This window comes from Triticum aestivum, chromosome 6D (genome assembly GCF_018294505.1).
Source record: "Triticum aestivum cultivar Chinese Spring chromosome 6D, IWGSC CS RefSeq v2.1, whole genome shotgun sequence".
Taxonomy (NCBI): domain Eukaryota; kingdom Viridiplantae; phylum Streptophyta; class Magnoliopsida; order Poales; family Poaceae; genus Triticum; species Triticum aestivum.
The window spans coordinates 373,830,698-373,851,505 of record NC_057811.1 but is presented as its reverse complement, the minus strand read 5'-3'; the positions used below and the strand labels follow the sequence as shown (position 1 = coordinate 373,851,505).

Sequence of the window (20,808 nt, the reverse complement as noted above, 5' to 3'; positions counted from 1 at the left end):
GTAGGCAATCCGCACTGGCGAATTCCTAACTCCTCAGTCAGAACAAATTCCTCAGAGACCAGAAGAACTTCGTCTCTGTCACTGAAGAATATGACTGAACTGTATGAGATTTCCAATGGCTTCACTCGAAGGGATTGGTAGGTGTAGGATTTTGAGTTGAGCATCACATGGAAATTTTCCTTAGTATTTCCTCGACCCCCTTTAACAGTACGGTGTTTCCTATGACTCAAGAAAGAGAAAATGAAACTACGAAAACAAAAGTCTTCACGCTTCATATTCCTCAAATGAATACCAAGTCTTCAAGGTCACACCAATTTCTTCACTTTCAAAGTCTTCAGAAAGTCTTCAGAAATCCAAAGTCTTCAGTCGAAGAACTTCATTTTTAGGGGTCGACTTTCTCTGTAAATATCAAACTCCTCATAGACTTATAGATCTGTGTACACTCACAAACGCATTAGTCCCTTAACCTATAAGTCTTCAATACACCAAAATCACTAAGGGGCACTAGATGCACTTACAATCTCCCCCTTTTTGGTGATTGATGACAATATAGGTTAAGTTTTCAACGGGGATAAACATATGAAGTGTAAATACTGATATTGAGGAATTTGATTGCAAGATATAGAAGAACTCCCCCTGAAGATGTGCATAGTGAGGAATTTGCTTTTGAAGCAATGCACACTTGAAGAGTTGAATCATGGAGATCTCCCCCTATATCTTGTAATTCATACACGCATTTGACATAATATATGAAGAATTTGAAATGCATGATGAAATATGGTGACTGATGTAATTCAGCATGCGTGCAATAACATTAACGAGGAATAAGCATGCAGAAGAAACAACAAAAGTATCAGGTCACCATAGAGTTTAAGTTTACAACTCGATCCAGCAGAGTCTTCAAAAGAACGAGAGTTGCAACTTAAAAAAACGCCCATATAAGATAGACCCGCTTGAAGACTAACTCAAATTTCTCCCCCTTTGTCATCAAATGACCAAAAGGGTCGAAAATGAGGACTAACACCCCTGAAGAATATCAAGGTGATGAAGGAGCGTCAGCGTTGTTGGGGTCGGTTGTTGGAGTAGGGCCTGCCGCAGTGTCGTCCAAATCTTCATGTTCATCAGTGTCACGTGATGAAGAATAGGAGCTGGCCACCAAGGAAGGAACCTTGACCTTCTTGTACTTCTTCGGAGGAGGTGCAACCCAGTCAAGATCGTCCTTGAGACCCATTGTCTTCAGATCTTCTTCACTATAGACTTGAGACAGAACAGCCCAGGTGCGGTTGAGGATTTCATGAAGGTAGTAGTGGTTTTTCTTCACTGCATTGTGGGTAGCAGTCATGTTGTGAAGAATTGAACCAAACTGACGCTTGACCCATTTATGATTGCGATCAACCTTCTGGTGAAGACTGAGGAGAAGCTCACGGTCAGTCATCACCCTGGGTGCTGTGCCTTGAGGATTTTGCTTGGGTGCGTTGGCGGCAGAGTCATGGGTGGCAGAGTCATCATTGGTGGAGTAGGATGCAGCCTTGCGAAATTGTCCATCCAATGGACGAATGCCTTCATCAATTACAGCAGTAGCCTTGCCCTTTTCATCAGCTGAGGAAAATGTCCGTTTGAGGACTTCAATTGGGGGCAAGTAGCTGCAATGGTTCAGTGTATCAGCTTTATAGTTGAGTGAAGACCTTGTCCTGATGAATCTCATAATCCAAGGTGCATAAGGCTTCAACTCAAATGGTGACATGGCGACATTAGCCAGAGTCCTCATGAAGAAATCATGGAAGTTGATGGGAATGCCATGAATGATATTGAAAAGCAGATTCTTCATGATGCCAACGACTTCTTCTTCATTTGAGTCGTGGCCCTTGATTGGACTCAATGTCTTCGTCAGAATGCGATAGACAGTCCGAGGCACATACAGCAATTCCTTCACAAGGAATTTTGTTCTTGAGGTCTGACCTGGCTTCAAAGGCTTCATCAGCACTTGCATGTAGTGATCGGTTAGCTCAGGTTCATTGTAGACGCAACAAGCACCTTCAAGGGGCGGACTGAGAGGTAAGGCACGAAGCAATTCAGTAGCTGGTGCCTTGTAGTGAGTGTTTTCAGACATCCAGTCCAGCACCCATGAATTCACATCTTCAGAATTTCCGGTGATGTGCAGCGTTGCATAGAATTGAAGAATAAGTTCTTCATTCCAATCACAGATGTCAGTGCAGAAATTTAACAGTCCAGCGTCGTGAAGAACACTGAGGACTGGCTCGAAGCACGGCAGAGATTCCATGTCCACGTGAGGAATGTGCTCATGATCGAAGACTTTGTCTTTGTCGAACAGCACTGAGGAATAGAAATTTGCCTGGCTGGCAGTCCAGAAACGCCTCTTCCTTATGCGAGCAGAGTCATAAGGGTTGTAATCAGTGAAGAATACATGCTCGCCAAAGAAGGCATCAGTCTTGAATTTTTGCTTCCTGGAGAATGGATCCTTTGGTTTGGGCAGAGGAGTGTCAGTGAGTTGCATCACAACCTCAGGAATCGCAATCTCAGGTTCTTCAGGCTGAGGAATTTCTGGTTCCTCTTCAGTGGCAGCCTGGTTCTTGAATTCTTCATTTTCAGTTTCTTCAGCACTAGCGGCTGGAATGTCTTCATGAGCTTCATCAGATCCCATTTGAACTGTAGTGACTGGGGACTGAGGAATTTGCTGCAGTGGAGTGAAGAGTGGAGAATTGGGGTGCTGACTTTCCCAAAAGTCATCATTCATCACAGGTGTGGTACAGCCAATGTCCACATCTTCATCTTCAATTTCTTCAACGCCGGCCTCTTCAGCAGTAAACTGAGGCACAGGCGAGGAAACAACTGGGGTTGAAGGGATTTCATCCACTTCAATTTCTTCATCCATCTGCTCTGACGTAGCAGCAGAAGGAGTTTCTTCATCAGATCCGCTAGGGATCACATATTCTTCATCAAAAGGAACAAGGTCCTTTGATGGCATGGTTGAGAGTGGAACAGCATCAATCGGGTTTGCAAAAGAGCTGGTCATAAGCTTCATTTTCTTCGGAGCAGAAGAAGCTGATGCTTTCCTTTTCTTCACTGCTGCACGCTCTGCAGCCTTGGTCTTCTTCACATCTGATGCAGATGGAAGGATTGGAGTTGGAGTAGGCGCAGGTGGAGCAGAGGAATTTGGTGCAGTTTCTTCAGGCACAACTGATGCAGTTGCCCTGACCTCTTCATTTTCTTCAGGCGCACCACAAGTGGGTGCCCTGGGAATTTCATCAGCGGCTAGAATGCAGTCATCAGCCCTGGAACTCACATTGTCTTCAATAGCTTGATTGTCATCAGCGGTGCTGGCATGTTCTTCAGTTGGCTGAGCAGATGCTTCAGCTGGAGTGACTTCAATATGCACAGGGGCAGCAGCATTTCAAGTGAGTGTCTTCGTCAGATTGACGAACCTTACCTTGGCTCCTTCCCAATCAGCATAGTAAGCGTTGAAATCATCGCTGAGGACTTTGATTTCAGACTGGAGCTTTACGAGTTCATCAGTTGTCATAGAGACAACGTTGTTCTTCAGGAACTTCTCCTTCCTGTACTGTGCTTTCTTGAGTTGCCTTGCCTTCTCATATTTCCATTTTTCTTCACTGATGAAATGGGTCAGCATGTGACTTTGGCCAGGTGTCAACTTGAAATCAGGCATAGGAGTGTTTGGGTCCTTGTGCTAGAGATCAATATAGTCGAGGATCAGCTTTGGATCCAAAAGCAGTGGCACTTCTGTGCCCTTGGCTCTAGCGGCCCTGACTTGCCTGTCTCTGATGATCTTAGCAAGTTCTTCATCATCAGCTTCGTCATCTTCAGACGGTACTTGGAAGGCGACCTGCTTCTTCTGAGGACTTGGGCGAGAGCCTCGTCCTGCAGTGGTCTTAGTCTTCAGCAGAGAGGGTCCTGTTGAAGAATATGGTGCAGCTGAGGAACTAGCTGAAGCTCCTGAGGCAATGGAGATGCCTGTAGTCCTTTGGCACATGGCAAGATGCACAGGTGCTGAGGATTTTGTCGGAGCAGCTGAGGACTTTGGAGGAGCAGGAGCGGCTTGAGGAATTGGCCGTGAGGGCTTGGATAAGGAAATTGGTCGTGAGGGCATCGAAGACGAGGCACTTGGCTTGTGTGCAGGCTTCTTTGCCATGGATTTCTTCGGCCTTACAGAGGCCTCAGTAGCAGCAGCAGTGGAATCTTCGTTGAATTTCCTCACTGCATCTTTAGCCTGTTTGGCCAACTTGGCCTGGCGCTTGGCCCATTCTTCAGGAAATTCCTCACCGCGCTTGATGCTAGTGGGATCTGCCTCTTGGCCAGGTGCCAATGGAGGTCTTGAGCATGGAGGAGTAACAGCGAATTTCTTCATGTATTTTGGAGTCACATACCTGTACTCCCTCCACTCTTTTGCCCATCTCCTTTCTATCCTCTGAATGCGCACCTTGCGCTGATTTTTATCTTCCTCAGGGGGTGTGCAGTACCCAGCATAAATGTCCTCAGGGATTTCAAAGGCAGTATTGACCTCAGGCCTCTTTCCTCCTTTCTGTGGCCTCTTTTCATTAGCCATTTTCTTTAGTTGAGGAATTTGAACAATTGAACTCTCTGAAGAAGTATGCAACTTTTCTTCAAGGAACGCTGCAAATGAGTTAAGTTGATGAGAACCTAGTGATTCAGCAGCAGACATGAGTACCTGTGAACAGAGTATAGTTGCGAGGAATTTGGAGAGGTCATATGCGTTCTCAGAAGGTTTTTCAAAAAGAACAAGTTTGAGGAATTTGACCAGATGAGTCTTGAAGAATTTCACTAAGCGTTCTTTGTCTTAGGTTCCAGAGTTGTATAGATCGAAGATCCACACAATTGAGGAATCTTGAAGAAAAATGATGCTAAGAGAAATGAATCAAGAACAGATGACATGTGAGGTGTTTAGTGTCTGAGGATTTGAAGAAAAACACCTTTGAAGATTTTGTAGTAAACATTTGAATCAAAGAGGGCAGTAAAGTAACTTTTAGTTACCCTGGACGAAGAACACGACGAACTGGGATGTGGAGAAGTGAAGCTCGTCTGTGCAGATCTTCCACGCCCGAACTTGGCGGAGGAAGACGGCTACGGCGGCGGCGGAGTGAAGATTTCCGCGGCCGGCGTGAATACGGCGGCGAGGAGGCCGAGGCAGTGAAGCTCTTCCTTACCGGCGATGATGATGTAGCGGCGGCGCTAGGGTTTGAGAAGCTCGAGCGGGAGAGAGGTCGAGCGGAGTAAAAGAAGTGAGGAAGGGGAGAGGGGGTACTTATAGCCACGGTGAAAAAGGTTCGCCCGAAGAAATTGGACGAACGTGCCCCTGACCCTTCTCATTCGCATGACATGTGTCACCCACGTACTAAGAACTGGAGATTGTGTTAGATCGTGGGTGAATAGATAAGTATATCGTGGGAAGCGGAACCGTTTGAGCGGCAAAGCCAAAATTTTTGGATAAAATAAGTTAAAAGTTCCGTTCGCAAATTCTTCAGCTGACAAGGACACAGTGAAGATATTGAACGAGTTTCAAATAGAACGTACATGAAGAATTTGTGAATAGATTGGGTTGAGTATAGCATAGAGGGGGAAGGGTCCGATCACATTCACTTAGCAGAAAAAACCAACTTGAAGAATTAGTCATAAGTCAATGTTGTAGAGGACATAAACTCATATATATAGCCAATGAAGAAAAACGACGGAAACAGTGAAGATTTTGCAAAGTTGAAGAATATGAACAACTGAGGAATTTCAAAACTGAGAAAAAACTTAAATTGAAGATTTTCAACTTTTGTGGTGGCGTGACCCACTGTATAAGAATGATGATTTCAGACACCGCGTACAATTGTCGTAGGATTCTGAGAATCAAATTCTTCATTAATTTCTTCACACTTAGAGTGTTATTCTTCATTGATTGAAGAAAAACGTTTCTTCATGTGTTGCACATCTAAGTCATCAATTTTGCATAAGTGTTAGGATGAGTGTCCTTTTCAAAGAACATTCAAAGAATATGCTTCACAGCCTTATGGTGTGATTCCTTCGGTGTAGCTTGAAATCGGGCACACATGCAAACACTAAGCATAATATCTGGCCTAGATGCACATAAGTACAATAAAGAACCAATCATGGAGCGGTATACCTTTTGATCGAAGTCAATACCATTTTCATCAGTGCACAGATGGCCATTTGTGGGCATAGGAATTTTGACGCCTTTGCAATCTTGCATGCCGAATTTCCTCAGTACATCCTTGAGGTATTTCTCCTGAGATATGAACATGCCATTGCGCTGTTGACGAATTTGAAGACCTAAGAAGAATTTCAACTCTCCCATCATAGACATTTGATATTCTTCACTCATCATATAGGCAAATTCATCACTATAACGTTGGTCAGTACAGCCAAACATGATATCATCAACATATATTTGGCATACAAACAATTCATCATCATATGATTTAGTGAAAACAGTAGGGTCAAGTGAACCGGGTTTGAAGCCTTTCTTCATGAGGAATTCCTTCAAAGTATCATACCACGCCCGAGGGGCCTGCTTGAGGCCATAGAGGGCCTTATTTAGTCTGAAGACTTTGTCGGGATGCTTAGGATCTTCAAAACCTGGGGGTTGAGCAACATATACTTCTTCCTCAAGCTTACCATTGAGGAATGCACTTTTCACATCCATTTGATATAAAGTGATATCATGATGGTTAGCATAAGCAAGTAATATGCGAATAGCTTCAAGTCTAGCAACAGGTGCAAAAGTTTCATCAAAATCAATTCCTTCAACCTGTGTGTAGCCTTGAGCTACTAGCCGTGCCTTATTCCTCGCCACAAGGCCATTTTCATCTTGCTTGTTGCGGTAGATCCACTTTGTGCCAATGATATTGTGTTTGCGAGGATCTGGACGATTGACCAGTTCCCAAACGTTGTTGAGCTCGAACTGATGTAATTCTTCTTGCATGGCCTGAATCCACTCAGGCTCCAGAAATGCTTCATCTACCTTAGTGGGCTCTGAGATAGAGACAAAAGCATAGTGCCCACAAAAGTTAGATAAATGTGAAGCTTTTGAGCGTGTGAGAGGACCTGGTGCTTCAATATCATCGATGATCTTCTCAACTTGCACTTCTTTTGCAACGCGAGGATGAGTAGGTTGTCGTCAAGGAATTTGATCAGCATTTTATTCAGCACCATTTTCTTCAGCAATTTCTTCAGGTGCATTAGCTCGACGTTCTTCATGTTCTCGAATGAATTCTTCAGCAGATTCTTCAGTAGGAATGACATCCTCAGTAGCCTTGAACTTGATAGTTTCCTCAGGTGTTGGTTCATCACAGAGGGTAGGTGCTCTCTTTGCGAGCCATTAGTTTCATCGAACCGCACATCTACAGTTTCAAAAACCTTGTGAAGAACGGCGTTGAAGACTCTGTAGGTGTGCGAGTCCTTTCCGTAACCAAGCATAAAACCTTCATGTGCTTTCGGTGCAAATTTAGCATTGTGATGAGGATCTCTAATCCAACATTTAGCACCGAAGACTTTGAAATAACTCACATTGGGTTTCTTGTCAGTGAGGAGTTCATAGGCAGTCTTCTTGAAGAATTTGTGAAGATATACCCTGTTGATGATGTGGCACGCAGTATGAGGACGTGAGAAATGAAAGTTCATTTCTTCAGGATTAGCCTGCGTCCTTTCAGGCACACTTCAGGTCTCCAGCAAATTCTTCAGACGTTCAAGTACGTCTGGAGACCTGACCCTGCAGAGGAGATTAGTTCTTTTTCTTCACCACCCACATCTGAAGGGGTGGCAAAGAGTTCATCACTCTGCGAGCTCCATATGAGAAAGGTGGCATAGCAGACAATCCGTTTCGTTTCACATAAGAGAAGTTAGGGTAAGCATATCAATAAGCAGAGAAATTCTTCGAGACTTATGAACATAATGATTAGAAGAATAATGCTCATATTCATAGCCCTTGGCTCTTCCCTGCGAAACAGAGTTGTTAGCACGATGATGTTCATATGAGGACTTTGATCCTCTTGAGGAATTTGATCCATGTGAGGAATTTGGTCCGTATGAGGACTTGGATCCATATGAAGAATTTGGTCCATATGAAGAATTTGATCTGGGGTTCCTATTCCTCACAGGTGGTGTCATGAGGACATTCACCTGAAGACTTTCAAGGCATCTTTTGGGAACCCAGATTTTCTTCATAGGAGAACAGTTCCTGCAGTTAGTGCCAACATATCTAGCAAATACTTCACCATTCTGATTTTTGAACAGTTTATAGTTGGAGTCAAATGACTCATCAGAAGAATGAGGAGATTCACATGTAAAACCAGATAAGTTAGATGGATCAACTGGAGGACCCTTCGCAGCAACCCATGAGGTTTTGGGCTACTGCTCAGGCTTCCAATATGTACCATCAGCATTGAGTTTCCTCTCAAAGGCAATACCCTCTTTCCTAGGGTTTCTGTTGAGGATCTGCGTTTTAAGCACATCACAAAGAGTCTGATGCCCTTTGAGGCTTTTGTACATGCCTGTCATGTACAATTCCTTCAGCCCTGCATCGTTAGTGATACTAGCAATGTCCTCAGATGAGGAATTAATGATAGCAGAGACAATTGAGGAATTTGTAGCATTAGAAGCATTTGAACATTCAGGTGAAGAATTAGCAGATTCACGTTCAATGCATTTCAAACATGGAGGAACAAATTCTTCCTGAGCACCGCTGATTTGTTGAGCAGGTAATGAATTGCGCTCCTTCTGAAGATCTTCATAACTCACTTTTAGCTTCTCTAGATCTTGCCTTTTTGAAGAAATTCATAAGAAAGCTTCTCGTGATCAGACAAAAGAGTGTTATGATGACCTTGAAGGTTGTCATACCTAGTCTGAAGTCTCTGAAGATTTTTAGTCAAGGTTTTAGTGCGTTCCATTTCTTCACCCAACATATCATCACTTTTGTCTAGCATGTTTTGAACCTTTTCAAGGGCCCTTTGTTGTTTCACAGCAATCTTAGCAAGTTTAGAATAGCTGGGCTTAAGGTTTTCATCAGATTCATTTTCACTTGATTCAGATGAGGCATATTTGAGTACCTTGGCACCCTTTGCCATGAAGCAATAGGTGGGAGCGTAGTCATCATTGCCTTCATCAGCCTTGTTGGTGAGGTCATTTTCTTCAGTGTTGAAGATAGACTTGCTGACGAATGCAGTAGCGAGGGCTAGGCTCGCCACACCGGATTCGGAATCCTCAGATGCCTTCTCTTCCTCATTTTCTTCAGATTCAGCCTCAGAGTCCATTTCCTTGCCAATGAATGCCCGAGCCTTCTTGGAGCTGCTCTTCTTGTGAGATGAAGACTTTGAGGATTTTGATGGTGAAGATTTTGAGGATTTCTTCTTTTTCTTCGTATCATCAGAACTGTAATCCTTGTATTTCTTCTTCTTTGATTCCTTTTCCCACTGAGGACAATCTTGAATGTAGTGTCCTGGTTTCTTGCATTTGTGACAAAGCCTCTTCTTGTAGTCACTGGATGAGGAATCATTGCTCCTTGAGGGTCTTCCAAAGCGACCATGTCTTGAGGGCTTCTGGAATTTCTTCACAAGCAGTGCTAGATCATGGCTCAGTTCTTCAGGATCACCAAGACTGCTTTCAGAGTCTTCGTCTTCAAACTCAGAAACTACCTTGGCCTTCAGTGCACGTGATCTGCCATAGCTCGAACCATAGAGATCTCTCTTCTTAGCAAGCTGGAACTCATGAGTATTTAGCCTTTCGAGGATATCAGCGGGATCAAGTGACTTGTAATCAGCACACTCTTGTATCATCAATGCCAGAGTATCAAATGAGGAATCAAGCGATCTCAGCAGTTTCTTCACCACCTCGTGGTCGGTGATGTCAGTGGCACCAAGTGCTTGAAGCTCATTTGAGATGTCAGTGAGGCGATCGAAGGTTTGTTGAACATTCTCATTGTCGAGTCTTTTGAAGCGGTTGAAGAGATTGCGAAGAACATCAACTCGAGAGTCACGCTGTGTTGAGACTCCTTCATTTACTTTGGACATCCTATCCCAGATAAGCTTAGCAGTTTCCAAAGCACTCACTCTTCCATACTGTCCTTTGCTCAGATGGCCACATATGATATTCTTCGCTTGAGAATCGAGTTGCTTGAATCTCTTCACATCAGCATCGTTCAGTGAGGGTGAGACAGAGGGAACACCTTTTTCCAGAACATACCAGAGATCGTTATCAATTGCCTCAAGATGCATTCACATCTTATTCTTCCAGTAGGGGTAGTCCGTCCCATCGAAGGTAGGACACCCAGCAGATACCTTGATCATACCTGCGGTCGACATAACTAAAACTCTAGGTGGTTAAACCAAAATCACACAGAACAAGGGAGTACCTTGCTCTGATACCAATTGAAAGTGCGTTATATCGACTAGAGGGGGGTGAATAGGCGATTTTTATAAATTCTTCACTGAGGAATTTGTGGGTGAGGAAATTCCTTAGCGAAGAACTACTTGCAGCGGAATAAGTACTCAAAAGTATGCATAGCAGAACACAAGCATAGTCATCATGATGAAATGAAAACAAGCACAGAGTAGAGAAAGCGTAAACACAGGATAACACAGGATGAAGACAAACAGACTGAGGAAATTGAACTGAGGGAATTGAGAAAGTCTTCAGTCAAATTCTTCAAACACAGATATGAACAATTTGCACAACACGGGAATGAGGAAATGAAAGAGTTGAGGAAATAGAACCAGTTGGCTTGGTGAAGACAATGATTTGGTAGACCAGTTCCAACTATTGTCTCAGTTGTACGTCTGGTTGGAGCGGCTAGGTATTTAAACCTGAGGACACCCAGTCCCGGACACACAGTCCTCACCGTATTCTCCTTGAACTAAGGTCACACAGACCTCGTCCAATCACTCGTGGTAAGTCTTCAGGTGACTTCCAAACCTTCACAAACTCGGTCACTTGGCGATCCACAATTTCCTCTTGGATGCTCTAGACCATGACGCCTAACCGTCTGGAAGAAGCATAGTCTTCAAAGGTAACAAGCGTCGGATCCACGTAGGATCAATCTCTTCAGTGATGCTCAATCTCTTTGGGTTTGTAGGTGTTTGGGTTTGGGGTTTTTCCTCACTTGATGATTTTTGCTCAAAGTCCTCGGAGGATGGGATGCTCTCAATTGACAAGTGTAATTTTCTCTCGGAGCAGCCAACCAGCTAGTGGTTGTAGGGGCGGCTATTTATAGCCTATGGAGCAGCCCGCATGATAAGACATAAATGCCCTTCAATGATATGACCGTTAGGTGGGTAGATATTTTGGGACAGCTGGCGCATAGCACAACAACGGTCGGAAATTTGAGGTTCAAATTCCTCAGGGCTATCATGTTCCTCACTGTGTAGGCAATCCGCACTGGCGAATTCCTAACTCCTCAGTCAGAACAAATTCCTTAGAGACCAGAAGAACTTCGTCTCTGTCACTGAAGTATATGACTGAACTGTATGAGATTTCCAATGGCTTCACTCGAAGGGATTGGTAGGTGTAGGATTTTGAGTTGAGCATCACATGGAAATTTTTCCTTAGTATTTTCTCGACCCCCTTTAACAGTACGGTGTTTCCTATGACTCAAGAAAGAGAAAATGAAACTACGAAAACAAAAGTCTTCACGCTTCATATTCCTCAAATGAATACTAAGTCTTCAAGGTCACACCAATTTCTTCACTTTCAAAGTCTTCCGAAAGGCTTCAGAAATCCAAAGTCTTCAGTCGAAGTACTTCATTTTTAGGGGTCGACTTTCCCTGTAAATATCAAACTCCTCATAGACTTATAGATCTGTGTACACTCACAAACGCATTAGTCCCTTAACCTATAAGTCTTCAATGCACCAAAGTCACTAAGGGACACTAGATGCACTTAAAAAAATGAAAATTATAAGTTGAAGCAAATTAATGAAGCATAAGTCATGCTTAATTACAAAAAAAGACTTGTCGTTGTGACTTACTGTATCCACTTCGAAGATCTCATCCAGCTCGATGCTGAAGCGCCTATCATCAACTAGGAAATTTCTGTCGCACAGGTCGCGCTCGTCTTCGCAGTATTCGCACATAACGAAATCATTTTCGTCGTCAGAAGACATTTCCTACGTTCATAGTTGAAACATTAATTGATAAACACTTACTAGTTTTAATTGATAAACATTAATTAATTCAACTAGCTAGTTCTATTAATTCATCTAGTTTATATATAGTAAAATTTTAATTAGATGAACAAATCTCATATAATTAAATTTAATATATCTAATTCATCTAATTCATCTAACATTTGACATTAATATATCTAATTCATCTATAACTAAAAGTATAAAAAACATTTACTAGTTCTAATAATTCATCTAGTTTATATATAGTAAAATTTTAATTAGATGATCAAATATCATATACCTAAATTTAATATATCTAATTCATCTAACATTTTGCATTAATATATCTAATTCATCTATAACTAAAATTATAAAAAACTAAGTCATCTAACATTAATACCTAGCTAATTCATCTAACATTTACTTGTGTGTGCGTGTGTGTGTGCAGAGGGCGCCGGCGAGCGGCAGGGGGCCGCCGGGGCAGTCGATGTTACAGCGGGGCAACGGCCGGCGATGCGAGGCGACAGGGACGGGTCGGGGCGGCGACAGGACGCGCGCGACGGGGGCGGCGACGACGTACGGGCCGGGACAGGCTGGGGCGGCGCGCGACGCGGGGCGGCAAACGACGGGGACGGGCTGGGGCGGCGACGGGGCGCGCGCGACAGGGGCGGTGACGACAGCGACAGGCTGGGGAGGCGACGGGGCGCGCACAACGGGAGCGGCGCAGGGACGGGCGTGACGAAGCTGCAGGTGAACATAAACTAACTGAAATTTTTGTAAGTGCTGTTTATATAGGAGAGGCCTTTAGTACCGGTTGGAGCCACCAACCGGTACTAAAGGTCAAATTTGGCAGCCCAAGCAGCGGGAAGCGACCCCTCTTTAGTACCGGGTCGTGGCTCCACCCTGTACTAAAGACCCGCCCTTTAGTACCGGTTAGAGCCATGAACCGGTAATAAAGAGGGTGTGCTCACATTCTGCGGTGCACAAAGTTTAGTCCCACCTCGCCGAGCGAAGGGCAGCCACACTGGTTTATAAACCCAGCCGCGGCTGCTCCTTCGAGCTCCTCTCTAAAGCACGCTTCTGGCCTAACTTTGCCGCGCTGCCCTGTGAGCCTGCTGGGCCTTATGGGCCTGCATTACCACGCCCAAGGCCGAGTAGGCCCACTGGGCAGCGCGCAAATAAATTTTTTATATAGTTTTTTTCTTTTCTGCTTTATATATTTTCTTCTATTTATTTCTGAGTAGTTTTTTGCTGCATTTAGAGTTTCTTTGTGAATATTTTTGCTTTAGGTACAAAAATTGGATAGTTTAAATTTGAATTATTTGAAATTTGTGTGAATCACTAGTTTGTGAATAACTTAACTTTAAAAATAGATTTTTCAGTGATTCTTTTTTCTTATGTTTAATATTAGTGTGTTTTATCATTATATTCAAATTGGTAATACGTCTGGAGTTGTAATAAGTTATTAAAATTTTGAAATGCCGGTGTACCAGATGAGTTTTCGTCCGAAACCCTAATACTTCGAAACAGATTGTCCAGTTTGTACACGAAGTCCATCCAGTTTTGGCATAACCCTCTCTGCTTTTTTGGGTGAAATAATGATACCATGCCAAGTTTCAACCTTTTCAGAGTTCATTTGTAGTGCTTTTCAATTTTAGGGTCATTTAGCTCAAAACAAATCAGTAAATGCATTAAAAATAGCAAATTATGTCAGAAAGGGTTGAAAGGTTATGACGTGACTTTGAATGGCGCATACTGAACGCAAAAAAAGTCCGGAGTTGTAGTAAGTTATTAAAATTTTGAATTGCCTTTGTAACAGATGAGTTTTCGTCCGAAACCCTGATACTTCGAAAGAGATTGTCCAGTTTGTACATGAAATGCATCCAGTTTTTGCCGTAACCCTCTCTACTTTTTTGCACATGCTATGTGGGTGAAATGATGGTACCATGCCAAGTTTCAGCATTTAAAGATTTCATTTGTAGTGCTTTTCAATTTCAGGGTCATTTAGCTCAAAAAAAATCAGTAAATGCATGAAAAATAGAAAATGAAGGCAGAAAGGGTTGAAAGTTGATGACGTGGCCTTGAATGGTGCATAATGAACGCACAAAAAGTCTAGAGTTGTAATAAGTTAAAAAATGAAATGCCTTTGTAACAGATGAGTTTTCATTCGAAACCCTGATACTTCGAAAGAGATTGTCCAGTTTGTACACGAAATGCATCCAGTTTTTGCTGTAACCCTCTTTACTTTTTTGCCCATGCTATGTGGGTGAAATGATGGTACCATGCCAAGTTTCAGCCTTTTAAGGGTTCATTGTTGTGCTTTTCAATTTCAGGGTCATTTACCTGAAAACAAATCAATAAATGCATGAAAAATAGAAAATGAAGGCAGAAAGGGTTGAAAGTTGATGACGTGGCCTTGAATGGTGCATAATGAACACATAAAAAGTCTAGAGTTGTAATAAGTTTAGAAAAATGAAATGTCTTTGTAACAGATGAGTTTTCGTCCGAAACCCTGATACTTCGAAAGAGATTGTCCAGTTTGTACACGAAGTGCATCTAGTTTTTGCCGTAACCCTCTCTACTTCTTTGCACATGCTATGTGGGTGAAATGATGGCACCATGCCAAGTTTCAGCCTTTTAAGAGTTCATTTGTTGTGCTTTTCAATTTTAGGGTCATTTAGCTCAAAACAAATCAATAAATGTATGAAAAATAGAAAATGAAGGTAGAAAGGGTTGAAAGTTGATGACGTGGCCTTGAATGGTGCATAATGAATGCACAAAAAGTCTAGAGTTGTAATAAGTTTAGAAAAATGAAATGCCTTTGTAACAGATGAGTTTTCGTCCGAAACCCTGATACTTCGAAAGAGATTGTCCAGTTTGTACATGAAGTGCATCCAATTTTTGCCTGAGACATAGCTCCATGCAGTCTACACCATTTCCTCAAGGCCTGAGAGGAGAGAGTGAGAGGGGCGGCCGGTGGGAGAGGACCGGCGCGGGGGGATTTAGAGGGGAGACCGAGTGAGTGTGAGTGGAGAGAGGAGAGAGTGAGGGGAGGCCAGTTGGGGGAAGATAGAATGGTTTAGCAGTAGCGCTACTGCTATGTGTAAACATGTAAAAATATACATTAAAAATACATTGATCATCAATGATCTTTTTGTGTACAATCTGAATTGTCAATATGAGTGCTCATCAGTTTAGGAACTGGTGAAGACTCAAATTGCGGCCACAAATTCTACACATAAAGTTCAAGTGAAGACCAAGTGCTTGTGATAGTCTCAGAAGTAACATATTTAAGGTGGTAAAAACCTTATTAGCGGAGCGAGGTGGGACAAAAAAATGCTGAAAACAGCCTGCCGCAACCTCTTTAGTACCGATTTGTAGCATGAACCGGTACTAAAGGGGTTGGTGGGCCCCAGCCCGCCAACAGCCTGCCACAGTCTCTTTAGTACCGGTTCGTGGCACAAACCGGTACTAAAGATTCGCCACGAACCGGTACTAACGGGTTCAGTTACAAACCAGGATTAATGTGCTTCACATTAGGTCATTTTTCTACTAGTGTCTCCTCGAGCGGTGACGGCGAGCCGTCGCAGCAGCAGCAGCGAATGGGCGCGGGGCGGCTCCTCATGACGCTCACCATGGCGGTGGCAGCGCTTGTGGAAATGAAGCGGCTCGACAGCGCGGCGCGTGGGGTAGAGATCAGCATCTCGTGGCAGCTGCCCCAGTACTTCTTCCTTGCTGGAGGGGAGGTCTTCTGCTACATCGTGCAGCTAGAGTTCTTCTTTGACGAGGCGCCGGACACCATGAAGAGCATGTGCACGTCGCTGGCTCTGCTCACCATCGCGCTGGGGAGCTACATGAGCTCCTTCATCTACGCCATCGTGGAGGCCTTCACGGCGACGGGAGACAGCCCTGGGTGGATCTCCGACGACCTCAACAAGGGCCACCTCGACTACTTCTTCTGGGCCATGGCTGCAATGTGCACGCTCAACTTCGTCGTGTACAGCGGAATCGTCAAGAACTACAGGCTCAAGACGATCATCTCGTGATCGCTCGGAAAGGGCTTCAAGATTACATTGCACAATCGCCAATTGGTGAACACTAAATAGCTTAGCCAGGTACATATGTACACAAGACACAGTAGGAAGAAAATGTAGGATATCACTTCTCTCTTCTTTTCATGCCCGTAGTGTAATCCTATGGCAGGAACCTTTTTTTGAATTTTTGTTGGTGCCCTTTCTTGGATTGTAGAAAGATTACAAGATGACAGCCTGAATGTGTGCTTCTCTTCTATTTCAATCCAGGGACAGAAATTTGCATTTAATATGCGAGTAGAACTTTGCTTAGTGAGAACACTAACTAATCCAGGTGCCTAAATATTTTTCTTTGCAAAAAATTTAGGTGGCTAAATCAAAGGGTATAAAATGGATAGTCAAGGTAAAGGTAGGATCGTATCCTATTAATGGGACTCGATTCATGTCACACAAATCTACAATATTTTTTAAAATGTGTCCTTTTCTTTATCTGCGCCTTTGGAGTTTTCAAATACGTAATCATATACAGTTTTGATATATGTATAAGTTGCCTAAATTTTCATTTGAAGTCGGTCCAACATGTGGCCGTTTTTATTTTATTTTATGAGATTGGTACTGATTTGTTTAGTGTGGATTGAAAATTGAAGGATTCTTTATTTATTTTCAACCGCTGCAAGACTACCGCGGCCGGACATCCAGTGCCACGAGGCTGCAACCACAGCAGCAGCCCAGCAACCGAAGAGGGCCCGCGGTGACTGGCGCCTAGTAGTTGCCATTAAAAAAAGGAATTTGAATAAAAAGCCCGGTGCTAATGTTTAGCAACTGTGCCCGTATAGGGGATCTTTTCGCTGCATTTGTTTTGGTCCGTGCGCACTTATCGATGCTGGGTCACGGATGGGCTCGAAGGCCATCTTTTCGTCCGTGTGCACTTTATAATGCTGGATCACGGGTTGGGCTCAGTGGCCTCCTTTATTTATGCGCTTTGGCATCTTTCGCAGCTGACAGCCGTGCATTATCCCCGTGTTGACGATGAAGTTGGCAGGCTCCGTCTAATAAACTGGTCACATCCTAATTAAACTTCCGATACGGTACTAATCTGCGCAGCGATGGATTTCACAACCCGCACCGGCCACGTGAAAAACTCGGTTGAGGCCCACTGGGCCCGTTCCCCTTCCATCGTCGTTCCAGCCTGAAAAATTGGGTAGGCACCACGGCGTTCCGCTGACGCCGCCTTACACCACCGCGTCCGGCGTGAACCACCGCGCCCACCGCCGTCGCCTCGTCTCCCGAAGTTGTCTAAAAGCTCTGGCGAACAATGTTGCATCTCCTCACCGATGAACACGAGCCCGGGAGCACCACAGCAAGCCTTTGAGCTCGTCACCGCCGCCTCTGTTCACCGATCGCCGGCGTCGATTCGCCGCCGTCAACGCTCCCCCGAGCTCGCCGACAACGCCATCGGATGCGCCGGGAGCCCCTCCCCGTTTTACTCATGTTCCCCTTCTCGCGCTCGAGCCCTAGCTATCTATTCCGCCATGGCCGAGATCTCGCTGCCGCCGCCGCGTAGCTCGCCATCGCTAACCATCCCTGCTGCTCAAACCGAGCACGAAGCCAAACTCTTGAAGCTACCAGGAGGCCTATGAGCCCCTTAGCCAGCCTTCTAGTGCTTCATAGCACTGGCGCCGTTGAAGCCATAGCGCTCGCCGCACGAGGTCGTCGCCGTCCTTGTTCCCAGCCATCCCTCGACCCACCACCGGGTCCAGTGGATGCGCGCGGGCATGGTGTGACGACCGATCGACGAAGATCGTCGCCACATAGAAGGGGATCGGAGTGGGGATGAGGAAGAACAGAGAGTAGGTGAGGTAGGAGAAGGAGATGAGAATAATTCAGACGTTTTTCCTTCCTGCCGTGCCCAACAGAGGACATGTCTATTAGTACAGACACACACACCATCATACTTGGCCACAGACGGCCTAGGTCGGAACCGTGGGCTCAGCCCAACACACTCATAGCTTCTCCTTCTCCTTGCTAGTCAACCGCTACGCAGCCCCCCCCCCCCAGCATGGAGCCGAGTCTAGGGAGAGTGAGGACCACTGCACACGAATCTGCACGACGGAGGTGTTACCTTTCTTGACCATGCGGCGATCCAAGATCAGCTCAGGTTGTAGTGGTGCAGCCGTCAGGTCGGGCGGACGAGGCAATTCCGAGAAGACTGGAGAGTAGTCTCGTGTGAATGGCTTCAACTGCGATACATGGAAGACCGGATGGATGCGGCTGTATGATGGAAGCTGCAGTTTATAAGCCATGGAACCAATCCGTTGCTCGACGGTGAATGGACCAAAGAATTTGAATGCTAGCTTGGGGCAGGGACGATTTGCAACAGTAGATTGAGCATAAGGTTGTAATTTTAGCAGAACTTGTTCCCCCACCTCAAAGGAGCGATCTGTCCTGTGACGATCAGCCTTTTTCTTGTACCTGTTCTGTGCCCGAGCCAGCTGGTCACGCAGACCATCATTATGTTTTGCCCAGTCCAAATCAACATTGGTATCATCTAGCAGCTTGATGGCAAGTGTGGGCAAGCCTCCCAAATTGGGCTCCTGACCATAGAGCGCCTTGAAAGGTGAAGTGTTCAGAGAGGAGTGGTGGGTGGTGTTGTACCAGAACTCGGCAGTAGGTAACCATTGCCGCCACTTCTTGGGCTGGTCATGCACCGCGCATCGAAGATACATCTCGAGGCATTGATTGACTCGTTCGCTCTGGCCATCCGTCTGAGGGTGATATGCTGTGGAATAACTGAGTTTGGTACCTGCCGCTTCGAGGAGAGCACGCCACATCGCGCTGGTGAACACCCGGTCACGATCAGATACAATCGAGTGAGGTACTCCATGCAATTTGATGATGTTGTCCCAAAAAGCTCGAGCTACTGTTGCTGCTGTGAAGGGATGACGAAGGGGAACGAAGTGGGCATATTTGGTGAAGCGATCGACCACCACCATGATCACCTCGTAGCCTTCAGACACCGGTAGGCCTTCGACAAAATCCATAGTGAGGTCCCGCCACGGTTCTGTTGGAATTGGCAGTGGCTGGAGTAATCCCGGTGTCTTCAAGTGTTCATGCTTGGCTTGTTGGCAGATAGGGCACTGACGAACAAAATCTCCCACTGCTGGTTTCAGACCACGCAAAGCAAACAACTTCTTGACGCATTGGTATGTTGCTGTCACACCGGAGTGGCCCCCAATTGCACTTGCATGGAATGCGTTGATTAATTTGGTCTGGAGGGATGTATTGGCGCCAATCCAAATCTTGTCCTGAAGGCGAATGATGCCTTGACGAAGTTCATAACCTTGTGCATCTGGGCTACATAGAGCTAGTCGTTGCAGCAAATCCTGGCTGTCTGTGTCAGTTTCATAAGAATTGCTGACCTCCTGAAGCCATTGGGGTTGGCAGACTGAGAGAGCATCTAGGGAGAGCATGTGTCCAACGCGGGACAGTGCATCAGCCGCGCCATTGTCCGCGCCGCGACGGTACTTGAATGAGAATTGGAGACCCACCATCCTGGACATAGCCTTGCGCTATAACTCTGTGTCGAGTTGTTGATCGCCGAGGTGACAGAGACTCTTGTGGTCCGTGACAATGACGAACGGGTTGCGCTGGAGATAGGCTTGCCACTTGTCCACGGCCATGATCACTGCAAGGAACTCCTTCTCGTAGATTGACAGACGCTGGTTGCGCACGCCCAACGCCTTGCTGAGGTAGGCGATCGGGTGACCATCCTGAACAAGGACCGCGCCCACCCCTGTGTCGCATGCGTCCGTCTCAATAGAGAAAGGGCGGGTGAAATCAGGCAATGCCAGCACGGGTGTGCTCGCCATGGCTTCCTTGAGAAGATCAAATGCTGTTTGGGCTTGCACTGACCATGCGAATCCTTTCTTGGTGAGGAGCTGAGTCAGGGGCTTGGCAATAATCCCATAGCGCGGCACGAACTTGCGATAATAGCCTATAAGGCCCAAAAAACCGCGCAATTCTATGGCATTTGTCGGTGTCGGCCACGCGCGCATGGCACTGGTCTTGCTCGCATCCGTGGCCACACCCTCCCTAGAGATCACATGGCCCAGGTACTCAACTCGAGGTTGTGCGAATGAGCATTTGGACGGCTTGGCGTACAATTGATGCTCACGGAGGATGGAGAAGACCGTGCGTAGATGAGCTTCATGCTCCTGCAAGGTAGCACTGAAGACAAGAATGTCATCAAAAAAGTGATTACAAACTTACGATTTGGCCCGGCGAACACCGAGTTTATCACACATTGAAATGTAGGCGGGCCAGTGGTGACGCCGAAGGGCATGACGCGGAACTCGAAATGGCCGTGATGTGTCTTGAAGGCTGTCTTTTCCTCATCGCCCGCACACATGCGAATCTGATGGCACCCCGCTCGCAAGTCAATTTTGGAGAAGAAAGCAGCGCCTAAGAGTTCATCCAACAGCTCATCAATGACGGGGAGAGGAAACTTGTTCTTAATCGTGACAGTATTGAGGCGTCTGTAGTCAACACAAAAACGCCAGGTTCCATCCTTCTTCTTGACCAGCAAGATAGGGGCAGCAAAAGGGCTCATACTGTGGGTAATGA

General features: G+C 45.4%; 1 protein-coding gene across 1 annotated transcript in view; it reads left to right on the top strand.

Moving 5' to 3' along the window:
• Positions 1–16,200, top strand: part of LOC123142616 (protein NRT1/ PTR FAMILY 8.3-like) — a 125,044-nt gene extending 108,844 nt beyond the window's left edge. The window contains exons 6-7 of the mRNA XM_044561451.1: positions 7,162–7,173; positions 15,711–16,200. Coding sequence (XP_044417386.1) covers positions 7,162–7,173; positions 15,711–16,200 — 502 coding nt within the window. The remainder of the gene's footprint in view (positions 1–7,161; positions 7,174–15,710) is intronic.
• The last annotated feature ends 4,608 nt before the right edge of the window (positions 16,201–20,808 follow it).